The sequence below is a fragment of the Rhipicephalus microplus genome, chromosome 9 (genome assembly GCF_043290135.1).
Source record: "Rhipicephalus microplus isolate Deutch F79 chromosome 9, USDA_Rmic, whole genome shotgun sequence".
NCBI lineage: Eukaryota > Metazoa > Arthropoda > Arachnida > Ixodida > Ixodidae > Rhipicephalus > Rhipicephalus microplus.
In genome coordinates, this window is record NC_134708.1 from 95423220 (window position 1) to 95435429 (window position 12210).

The 12210-nt window shown below is 45.8% G+C and overlaps 1 protein-coding gene across 6 annotated transcripts in view; it reads right to left on the reverse strand.

Moving 5' to 3' along the window:
• LOC142772023 (uncharacterized) overlaps positions 1-12210 on the reverse strand; it is a 107902-nt gene that overhangs the window by 50046 nt on the left and 45646 nt on the right. The window contains exons 1-2 of one of the 6 annotated variants that reach the window (XM_075874095.1): positions 9677-10415; positions 408-620 (exon numbers count right to left, since the gene is read on the reverse strand). The exons of 4 other annotated variants lie outside the window; for them this stretch is intronic. In XM_075874095.1, the coding sequence (XP_075730210.1) occupies positions 408-440 (33 nt within the window). In that variant the 5' untranslated portion in view covers positions 441-620; positions 9677-10415. One more of the 6 variants, XR_012886254.1, reaches the window with a different exon arrangement.

The following is a 12210-nucleotide window of genomic DNA, read 5'->3' on the forward strand; positions in this document are numbered from 1 at the left end:
GATGTGCATTGAAATCCCCGGTGATAACCCACGGACCCAGATGCGCCCTTAATTTGCCGTCTAGTTTGTTGGCATCGAATTGACTTGATGAAGATATATACACACCTAGAAGTGCGAATGTCGCCTTCCTTTTTTAACAGACAAGCACACATAATGATTGCCGTCGTGAGGTTGCACTGGCTGGACGACGTAAGTAAGCTCCCGGCGAATAAATACAACAACCTTGCTACTTTCGATGTCACTTGAGGAGAAAAGTGACTCGTAGCTAGATAGTCTGATTGGGTGCGATAAAACGGTTAACATATAATCATGATAGGAAATCGGTACAGATGAACGAACTGGCGAAAATCAGATATGCGAGATCTCAGACCTCTTGCGTTCCGCTGAAAAATTGACGCTTCTCTCACCTCCTGTCGGAACGACTTGTGATTGTCGGCCATGGCTTTACTGGAGGCTTGCAAGGACCGGGCTCAACGCGTCCAGCACCTGTAGGCTGCTCCTTGCAGTTGGCGTATCGATGATTGTCAGAAGACTTCTGATGACACTCACAATGGATCGCAGCTTTGGAATAATTTGACGATCTGCTGTTGGAGCCTTGTCATCAGCAGCATTGGCTTTTACTGGGAGCAGAGAGCGTGCGTCAACGCTACATTAGAGTACATAGGGTCTTTCATGATGCGCTCGTGGCTCTGTTGCTAGCTCCACATATACCAAATTTGTTGTTACGTGACGTCAATGAATGATAAAATATATGACTTGTGCAAACATGATAATCCTGACACGCGTGTCATGTAAGAACATGACAACATACCACACTCATAGCATGCTCGTGGCTGTTTCTCTAGCTCCACATATACTCTATTTAGTATCACGTGACGTGAATAGATGACAAAGGTAAACGATACATCCAAACATGATTATCATGACACGGAAGTCATGTACGGCATCATTTACTCTCACCTCGTAACATTGTGCTGATTTTAAAGTGACATATCAACCTTTCTCATTCATGCTTCGCATATCCTCGATTCCCACTGTACGTCAGATCTGCTAACTTTTCTTCCTCAAGACTGTCACCAGGAAGCGCTGATTGAACGGCATTATCGGTGTGTTCATTGCCTATCAATGATTTGGCAGTCGTTGCTATGTGGCATACTTTTTGAAGCACAGTATGAAAGACATACCTCATGGTCCTATGGACAGCTTAGTGAAGAGGCCGGGTGCAATGTTAGCTCCATGCTCTGTCATGATAGGGAGCGGCACGCTGCGAAGAACACTCACCCCCCCTCCTCTCTTAAGGTGAACACGAACACAGTGGATGCCTATGTATCCTATATTATTTACCTCTAAAACTTCACAACGCTTACAAACGCCTTGCCTTGTTATAAATCCGCCATTGTACTATGAAGGTAAAGGGCCTCAGCTGCTGACCCAAAAATCACCGTTTCGGCCCGCAGCTATGGTGTTCCCACTTCAATGGGGGCAATTTGCTATAAACCCTTGGGCTGTGTGATGTCACGTCAAACAACAGCAGATTGTCGAAATTTCGGAAGCTCCTTGCTCCCTCGGCGTCCCTCATATTTATATCAGGCTTTTTAGCCGTTTTTTGCAGATACAATTATTGGTATTCCTGTTTCGTTAATTATTTCAATAATTAACTAATACTCTCAGTACTGTGGTATGGATCTTTCATTAGTTACTATTATTTTGGTTCTTCGCAACCTTTGATCAAGTGACAGCGACGCTTCGCGCCGTGCGCATTTGTCATAGTATCTTTAAATCTTGCCTGTGTCCTTTTACTAGAGGCGGGATGTTTAGGCCGTAAAACACGTTTCAGGCACCGAAAACAGACAGGCAGAACAGAGTTTACACCTCCATTGCCAGAAATAGAGGCACAATAAATTTTACGTAATATCAAGTATTTTTGAAATAAAGACGTGTGCATCTTGCATGTACAGCGCAAAAGCATAGGATTTTATATTAAGTCGAAAATGCGCCAACAGAAGAGCAATATCGAAATTCTGAAATTCTGAGTACGTGGTCGCTCATGCGGCATAGTGAGCTAAATGTTTCAGTAACCTACAAAAGCAACAAAACGCCGAAAACGGAAAAATCAGTGCAGCAGAAATAGAGACAAAGAGCAGAGTCTGTTTCTACTACCCTGCTTTTTCCGTTATCAGCTTTTGTTGGGTTTTGTAGTTTACTAAGTATGTACCAACTTGCTGAACAAGCAACTCTCCTGAGCAAGTCAGGTGTTTACGATCAATTCAAGATGCTAAAGGTTCTTTTTCTTTCGGTGTGACTGAGAAGAGAAACACATGAGCAGATATGACAGTCAGATACCAATCAGCAGATATGACAGTAGATATACCAGGCAGCAGATATGACAGTCAGGTCGAGAGACCGGTATGAAGTGATGCGTCGTTGTGGCTGAATATCATTGCGTAGTCACAATATCAGCCCTGTCGGCGATTACCGGGAGAACCAAATTACAAAAAAGCGAAAGTAACACGCAGATCAAATTTTCCTTTGATGTTTTCTTTCCTTTCTCCTGATGGATCACCATGGCTTAGCGTTTGCCACCAGCTCATGCCACGTCAGCGCTGCGACGTACAGTTGTTCAACGCAGATCACTTTACTGTTGCTGGCATTTTTTTTAGAAGCTGGTTGGACAAGTGGACTATAGGTTGAACTCTACAGAGTTCCGTAGAGTCAACGTTGCCTAGTAGCATGAGCAAGTTCGGTAGACGCTTGAACTTTAAGAGTTGAACGGTAAAGCGTAATCAAGCCCCCTTCGCCTCAGTTACTCAACCAATGGCATAGCTCAGTTATTCAGTGAACACCTGAACCATGACCAAAGGAAATTGTGTGCTCGCATCTGACCCTTTCAGTGTCCTTGAAAGCCTACTGCTATTACAATCGAGACGAGCTCATCACGATCAATTTTTAGTTTTGTGAGTGGAAACGATACCCACTAAGCGTGCCTAAAACGACACGTGCATCTGCGCAGCAACATAAGTTGTTGGTGCTGTTGTTAATAAAGACAATCAGGTACCACTCGGTTCTTTGCACGTGATAGAGCTTTAAAGCAAACGCTTCTTTGCCCAATCCACTTGCTTTGACACCTGCTACGATTCTACTTCTTTTTATGAGGCAGTATTGTGTCTGTTAATTCCACATGTGAAAATACATGACCAAAATATACAGTGTTGAAGCAATTGCAAACACGCACGTTACTCCACGGTGTAAAAGCTGCTTGTCATGCGTTCAGATTCCACTCAAATCACTGGTTTATTTTCTTTCTTTCTCTATTTGCCCCTGTCTCAAACATTTCTTCAGGCAGAACGCTTAGTTTTTGTTCAGAACAGATAATTCGAACTCCACCACTGTAATATCCGGAAATGAGCGCATTGAGGCCTTTATCTCCCTCTAATGTAAAATATCATGTTAGGATTCACAGACCCAGCGATTGTAAAATTATAATTTCTAGGCACTAAAATGGGGTGTTTTAGAGCGGCACTCTTTTATAAAACAGGAGAGCGGTCACGACAAGTCAAGTGGTAATGGCGGAACCAGAGTGTGTACCCAGCCAACCAAACGTCGTCCTCTTCCCAGACTGAGTGATACCCCCTGCCTATCCGAGTAGCACTCATCTTCTTCACTACATTTTCCTCCTCTTCGGAAAAGAGCCATCCTGGCGACTCATGGGAAAGAGACAATAGAGGGATCGTAATACGGTTTTAGGCGGTCTATGTGGACTGTCTCATGTCCATGGCGTCATCGGTCATGGAGTTGCTCAAGCGGTTCCATGATGTAATTCACGGGTGAAGTTTGTTTAACCACACAGGGAGGGCCGTTATACTTGCACATCAGTTTCGTTGAGAGACCAGGGCTGATTGAAGGGATGCGAAGCCAGACAAGGTCATCCGATGCATAAGAAGCTGGAGGCGTCGGGCTATCGCGGTGGTGTACCTGGTGTTGCTGTTCAGCACTTGTTAGGGAGCGGGCAAGCGGATGACACTCTTCCGCGTATTTAGCAGCTTGTGACATCGTCGTTGACTCAGCAACATCCGGGCGGTAAAGAAGGATGATGTCTAGCGTACAAGAGGGCTCACGACCATAAAGGAGGAAGTATGGAGAGAAACCAGTGGTTGTCTGGACAACAGTATTAGGCGCGTATGTTACAAAAGGAAGAATACTGCCCCAGTTGGAGTGATCGGTTGCGACGTACAATGACAGCATATCTCCTAATGTATGGTTGAATCGTTCTGTGATACCATTAGTTTGAGGATGATATGCGGTGGTGGTGCGATGAATGACTTGGCATTCCTTGAGAAGCGATTCTACGGTGTCCGACAAAAACAAACGCCCTTGGTCACTCAGGAGCTCACGTGGTGCATCGTGACGTAAAATGACCTGATGCAATATGGAACGATCGACGTCACTCGCTGACGCAGAAGAGGGTAGTGACGTTTCTGCGTAGCGCGTAAGGTGGTCGATAGCGACGATTACGCAGCGATTTCCAGCTTGTGTAATCGGAAGAGGTCCATAAGAATCGATACCAGCATGATCAGACGGTCGGGCAGGACAAGGTATGGGTTGTAGTGGACCTGGAGACCTTGGAGTGGGATTCTTCCGGCGCTGGCAAGCGAGACGAGAACGTACGTAGCGACGAACGAAGCGATACATTCCACGCTAGTTTAGCGGTGGGGCAGGCGGGTGTAGGTTTTTAACACTCCAGCATGGGCGCATTGCGGGTCGGCGTGAAAGGAGGCGCATATGTCTGAGCGAAGACGTCTGGGAACAACTAGGAGCCATTGGAGTCCTTCGGAGAGATAATTCCGTCTGTATAGCAAACCTTCTCTGATAACGTAGTGCTGTATTTGACGGCGCGTACCTCTAAAATATTTTGCGAAGGAGTTCGGCTCAACAAGTTGATAAGTGAAGCGATTCAAGGATCTTTTTGTTGCTCCTGTAGCATGTCGCTGACACTAAGTGCAGATATGTCGGGGGCAGGCGAAGACGGCGACTTATCACTACATCGTAGAGGTGATCGGGACAAAGTGCCTGCGTCGAAATGGTTTCGCCCATATGGGTAAACGACTTGAATGTCGTACTCTCGTAACCTAAGCGCCCAACGGGCGAGCCGGCCGGTGGGATCTTTTAAGGAGGAGAGCCAACATAATGCATGATGATCTGTAATCATGCTGAATGGGCGCCCGTAAAGATAGGGTCAAAACTTGCCTATGGCCCATATGATGGCTAGACACTCTTTTCCAGTGACTGAATATTCGGATTCAGCTTTTGTGAGTGCACGGCTGGCGTAAGAGAGGACGTACTCATCAAATACGGGTTTACGCTGGGCGAGCGCTGCACCGAGACCAACTCCGCCAGCATCTGTGTGTTTTTCCGTCGGGGCAAGAGGATCGAAATGTCGCAGTATAGGAGGTCAGTATAGGAGGCCAGAAGGTCAGTCAAGGGCGTTATGATGGATGCGAAGTTGCGAATAAAACGACAAAAATATGAACATAAACTGAGGAAGCTGCGAAGTTCTTTTAATGTGTTCGGCTTAGGAAATTCGGCAATGGCACAGAGTTTCGTTGGATCCGGAAAAATGCCATCTCTACATACAACATGGCCCAAAATTAGGAGTTTTCGAGCGCCGAAGCAGAACTTCTTCAAGTTTAGCTGTAGAACAGCGGAGGTGAGGCAAGTAAGCACTGTCTCGAGGCGCTGAAGATGCGTTGAAAAATCGTTTGAAAATATCACGACATTGTCTAAATAACACAAACAAGTCTGCCATTTCAGGCCACGGAGGATGTTATCGATCATGCGCTCGGAAGTGGCAGGCGCATTCCAGAGCCCAAATGGTATGACGTGAAATTCCCATAAACCATCGAGGGTAACGAAAGCCGTCTTGGGGCGATCAGCCTCAGCCATGGATAACCTGAGCGCAGATCTAGTGACGAGAACTCCGCGCCTTGTAAGCAGTCAAGAGCATCGTCTATGCGAGGTAGCGGGTAAACATCTTTGCGCGGGATTTTATTGAACCGGTGGTAGTCGACGCAGAATCTTATTGAGCCATCCTTTTTCTTGCTTGAAAAAACTGGGGAGGCCCACGGGCTGTCAGAGGGTTCAATAACGCCGCGCTTCAATATGTCGTCAACTTGTTCCGCGATTATACGACGCTCAGATGCCGATACCCGATACGGACGCTGACGTAAAGGAGCGTGAAGGTCAGTGTCGATTTGGTGAGATACTGTGGAAGCATGGCCCAAAGTTCATTGCTGGTGATCGAAGCTGGCGCGGAAGCGCTCGAAGAGGGCGATGATGTCGGCGCGCTGCTGGGCCGTAAGGTTGGTGTCGATGCAGCGTGAAATTGCGTCGGTGAATGATGGGGAAGAGGGTGACGCGCAGCAATCAACAGCGTCAATAGGTAGCGTAGTCGAGTGGTCAGGAACTACACGTGCACTCGAAGGATCAATGTCATCAGAAAACCCCATGCGCTCTACGCACAGTAACTTGGAAGGCGAGGGAAACGGATTGGAAACATAAACTGCACTTGATCCATCGTGATTGTTCAGAACGGCGAAAGGGATCAGGAAGCACTTGCGGCGAACGGCGGTTTCAGAAGGCGTAAAAAGAGCAGTTGAGCCATTAGAGGCGTCACAGGAAAGCGGAAATAGGGCGGATGAGAACGGGGGTATTGAAGTGTCGGCGGCCACGAAAACTTTTGCAGGTGAAAGGAGCGAGTCGAATGAAGCAGCGTCGCATAACGGCGCAAACTCCCCTTCGGCGCGAGCACAGTCGATGATGGCATGATGAGTGCGGAGAAAGTCCCAACCTAATATAATGTCATGGGAACACTGCGGGAGCACTACAAACTCGACGACATAAATATCGTCAGCAATAGCGACACGTGTTGTGCATGCAGCAAAAGGGCGAATTTGTTGCTCGCTCGCAGTGCTCAAAACGAAGTCGCGGAGAGGCATTGTGACCTTTTTTAGTCGACAGCAAAGTTTTTCAGTCATTACAGACACTGCGGTGCCAATATGGACCAATGCAAAAACAGGTATACCTTCAACAGACACAGCAACGACGTTGGACGGCGAAAAACAAGGTCTTGTAGAGTTCGAGAGATCCGCAGTTCTTGCCCCCGGAACGGCGGCTTCTAGTTTTCCTCATGGACAGGGCGAGGCCGACGTAGCATAGGGGAAAGGGAACGGCGTTGAGGTGAACGTGACCGGTGTCTGTTGAAGTTCCGGTGAGGTGAAAATGTGTCCCTGGTGACAGGCTCGCCAGATACAGAAGGCTCCGGTCGTGATCAGAAATTGTAATTGGTTGGCCAGACGTCGTCACGCAGGAAAAACTCACACCGTCGACCAAATCGCACCACGGGACCCGCAATTTCACAGGCGAAGCATATGGGGGGTTGTCTTGAGTGGGCCAAGGGTTCTGAAAGCGTGGTGATGATGGTTGGGAGAAAGGACGGGCAGGCTGGTACATAGGCTCAGTCTGTACGACAAAGGAGCGCGTGGACGTAGGCGTTCGCGCCAAAAAAAAAAACGTGGGTGTTCGCGACAGGTGGTCGTCGGGTTCCATTCAGTGCTTCGGCATAGGTCAGTGGAGCAGCCACAAGTGGTGCGTGAGCTGTTGGTAGCGCCTCGGACATTTGCTCTTGAACTACTCGCTGTATTGATGTGGCTAAAGTAGATGGGGCACCTTCGGAGGTATAAGGCACGAGGGACAACTGGCGTGCGACCTCCTCTCGTACTCATTGCTTGATCTCGAGAAGCAAACTGGTGTGGTCTATAGCAGTGCCAGCCGACTTTAACGCGGAGGTAGTTGCACATGGCGCGCTGGCACGACGAGTGGTGTCGCGCTGTTTCCAGAGGTCGTCATAACTCTGAAAAAGTTGGATCACTTCCGCTACCGTTTGAGGGCTCTTGGTGACAAGTATCTGAATTGCGTCGTCAGCCACGCCTTTCAAGATGTGTTTGATCATCTCGGCTTCTGTCATGGCGGAGTTGACACGCCGGTAAAGGTCAACCACATCTTCGATATAACTGGTTTAATTCTCACAATTCTGCTGAGCCCTAGTACGCAAACGCTGTTCGGCCCGTAGTTTGCGAAGCGCTCGACGACCAAACAAGTCCGCAAACGCCGTTCGGAAGGCCGAACAGGTGGGAAAGTCTCTCTTGTCATTACGGTACCACAAACTGTCGGTCAAATAAAATTGGACCACAATAAGCATGTGCGCATCGTCCTTTTTGTTGTGCTTGCTTACACGGTCGTATTCGTCGAGCCAGTCTTCCACGTCCTTGCCATCGGTTCTACTGAAGGTAGGCGGATCGGGTTACCGAAAGGAGCCGAGACAGACAGGAGCTGCAGTAGTTGTAGCCGATGCGGCTGCCTGCTGATCGTCGTCCGTGGACATCGTAGCAACTGGAGGCAACGTACGGTTTCGCAATTCCAGGATTATGCGTTACCCCGCACCTCCACCAATTAAAATGGGGCATTTTAGAGCGGCACTCTTTTACAAAACAGGAGAGCGGTCACGACAAGTCAAGTGGTAATGGCGGAACCAGCCTGTGTACCCAGCCAACCAAACGTCGTCCTCTTCCCAGACTGAGTGATACCCCTGCCTATCCGAGTAGCACTAATCTTCTTCACTACAGCACCAATATTCATTTAAAAACAAATTGTAGCAGTAAGCGTCCATAGCCAATTGAAAAAAAATTGTCAACTAAAAGAGACGAAGTGCGAAGTGTTGTCAGCGCTCGTCCTGTCTGATATTTCTTTGTACTTTGTCTTCTTTTACCTTTTTAATATGTATGACCAGCTATCCCAACAAAACACACTCATGGAAAGCATTCATAGGCAATATAAAAACACTAAAGAACCCCTTCTAAGACTCTGATTCAGCTGGAATATCAAAGTTGAGTAACAGGAACACAATGAGCGAAATGGGCATTTGACAAAGAAACTGGTCACTACTTATTATTGATCGTAATATCACCTGTTGTATTTAAAAACGTTGAGTCACAAATAACTTTTCTGTCATTAAGCAAATCGAGCAGCTGGAGCCCTTGCGTTCTGAAGCTGGCTAAGATCATCGTTCTTTTTGTTCTCGGAATATTAAGTTCCACCACTTCCGAAGGTGTGCGAATGCAATATTCACATTTGAATTCGGCTACGCGTATGACCACCTACTAACGAGAGATTCATAGTTTCATCTGACCGTTTGAATATTTAGACTTGTACCTTGTTTGGGGCACTCCATTTTGAGCACTGCTTTGGTGTTCGTACGAAAAACAGAAAAGTATAAGCTGAACTGTAGCTGTTCTTCAGATACAACGATAAAGTTAAGGCTGAATGGGAATTGTCTATTTGTGATATCACATCGTTTTTGTTATTTAAATGAGCGTATTTTTTGTTGTTCAAGGCTCTCTGCCTTACTTTTTTTCTGGCAATAAAGATGGGCGAGGGAGCTTATACCAGGTTCCTAAGTTTGTCTATCGAGGCACTTTTCACTACATACACTAAATTTTCATAAACTTCAGGCAACTTTATTTAGAAAAAGTTAGACGAGGATACATAGTTGTTACAGTAAAAGCAAACTCATACTGTTCAGTGTAGCATTGGTTGTTACAAGCGTACAAAAATGTCCACTGACCTCCCTCAAGTACCAATGTGTACCACGTCCCGGGGCAGTGCATGTTGACAATGGCATGTTGGTACACGAAACGACGAATATGGCTAACAAGAAATCGCTGCGCATGCTGGTACAGTTTATTCCTTGTCACCTGACGATAACCCGAATAAAAGTTATCCAAAGTGCTATCTTTTGTATCGTCAGGTGTTGTCACAATACATCCTTCTACATTACGAACAATAGAAAGCATTGTTAGGGCAATATTTACAACCGCCATACAATTCATAGACGCATTCAAATCCCTGACAGCTTGCGACGATAGAATTCTATGTCTGATGTAAGCAGTTTGAAAAAGAACCGGTTAATATTTTATCAAGAATTCCTCAAGCTCTTTTTAAACACATATAGAGCTATACAGAATGTCCATTTATCTTTATGAAGAAAAGCATGTCCTTAACTTGCAAAACATTTTTCCTTGCCACGTGTTGAGTTTATGCACAGATCAACGCGCGCGCTTCACAGGCAAGTCTTGTCAATATGTACCCTAAGTATTATACAGCTTTTTAACACTACTGAAGCCATTTTAGTGTGTCTTTCTTCATCTATTAACTGGGTTTCAGATGATTAGACAGCACGCGGACAGCTTATGAACACACACTAACCTCACTAAGTCTCATAGTAGTGTTCAATGCATTCTATCAAACGCGAATGTGTACATGCACGCGTAAGAGAGACTGACAAGCAAGCAAACCACAAAACATGCAAGGTGACGCCATCTCCTTGCTGCTCGTACGTGTTTTATTGTGATTGATTTCTGTATCAGAAGGCTAGTTTATACATTCTGTCTATACTAGATAATATAGTGTGCTGCAGATGGGTTAAGCCAGCAGCATCCATCGTTAAGGTGATAGGCAAAACCCATTTCAACGTGAAGTTTAAGGTTGCATAGGGCAAAATGGCGGGACCAGTTGAAGCAGGAGCCAGCCACTTCAAATGTTTTCACCTATTGGCCCACATTGTTAAACTGATTAGTCCCTAAATATTGAGTAGAGCTCATGATGGTCACGACAGAACACCTTCGCGCGACGCTCACAAGAGAAATAAAAAATGTGGTTTTCGCGTTTACTCATCTCAACTGAAGTAAACGTCTCATGAGTTTAGGAAAATTTATTGGAGTTGTCAGAGAGATCGCACTATGACAAGCTGGCTTTATTGCCATTCATTTGTATTCAAATTTTCATTTCGAAAGAAGCCCCGTGTGTGTATTGTGCCCGGTGTTCGGTAACGACTATCATTATGGTGTTTTGCCTGCTGAAAACCAGAGGTGATTACGAGCGCTCGGAGCATTCGACATACGTCTGTAACTTCTCTGGATCATGTTCCCTGCAAAAATAGTTCAGGCGGCTTAGTATTTAACCAATAAATTCTCTAATAAGGTGAATAAATATTGCAGCAAACGTCATGGAGATACTCTAAGGCAGGAGAATGAAGCTAAGCTTCATGGAGCTACTCTGAGGCGTTTGATGAAGCGTATAGAAGATCAGGCTGAGTGCAGAGAGGAATCGATCGATGGGGAAGAAAGTCACGGCAAAGAGTTTGACATTACTCAGCAGAAAAGAACAGTTAATTTCCAGAGCACCACGACAAATTCGCGCGCAATTTTCGACACTAATATCTATTGTTCTGATGACTGTAGGAGACATAAGCCATGTGCAGAGATTAAAATGAAGCTAAAAACATCAAACAGATGCTTCCGTGGAACAAAGCCGAACCGTACCGCGAAAGAAAGTACGTAAGGAAAGCAGAAGGCGCAAGATATAGAGGAATTGAGCACACGTGCAGGAAAAAAGAACTTATATAGCGCAATGTACATCAGCCATTCCAGGTGCAAATGAAAATTAGGAGGAGAAAGGGTCAACCTACCAATATATTAACCTATCATAAAGTATTTTTATGCAGACTGCAGTGGCTATATCAGATGGTAGAAGCAAGTCGTGTTGTTATCAGGTTCTGTTACGCACTGGCAGGAAAAGAACATTTATGCTTAAGAGTTTGTCAGAAAACATTTGTTGTTGCGTCAAAAGAAAGGAAAGGCTCACCATAGGTTTTTTTTTTGAGGAGGACAACATAAAACCACCATGCATTTGGTTCAAGGTGAACTTAAAAGCACTTACAACGGTAAAGAAGTTGTCTTTGAAGCACTGTGTGTTGACGTTATATCAAGAGAAGGAATACATTTCCTGCCAGTCTCACTGAAGAAACATTATAAAGGCGATGGAATAAAACTTGCTGACGGCTTGTGTGCAAACACTGACTGCAGAGAAATTGAAGTACTTGTTGGATCACGCCAGTACGGGCAGAAAATGACAGCATCTGAAACCTCGAAGAGAAGCTGACAGCGACAGAGACCATATTCGGTTGTACAGTGCGGGGCAATGCTAAGTTACCTGCAACAATAATGAAAAGAACTTTTATGCTGCTTCACGTTAAAGCGCGCAAGAACGACACACAGAGAGAACTAAGGACTTCATGGGGTATCAGAGCCATCGGCATAA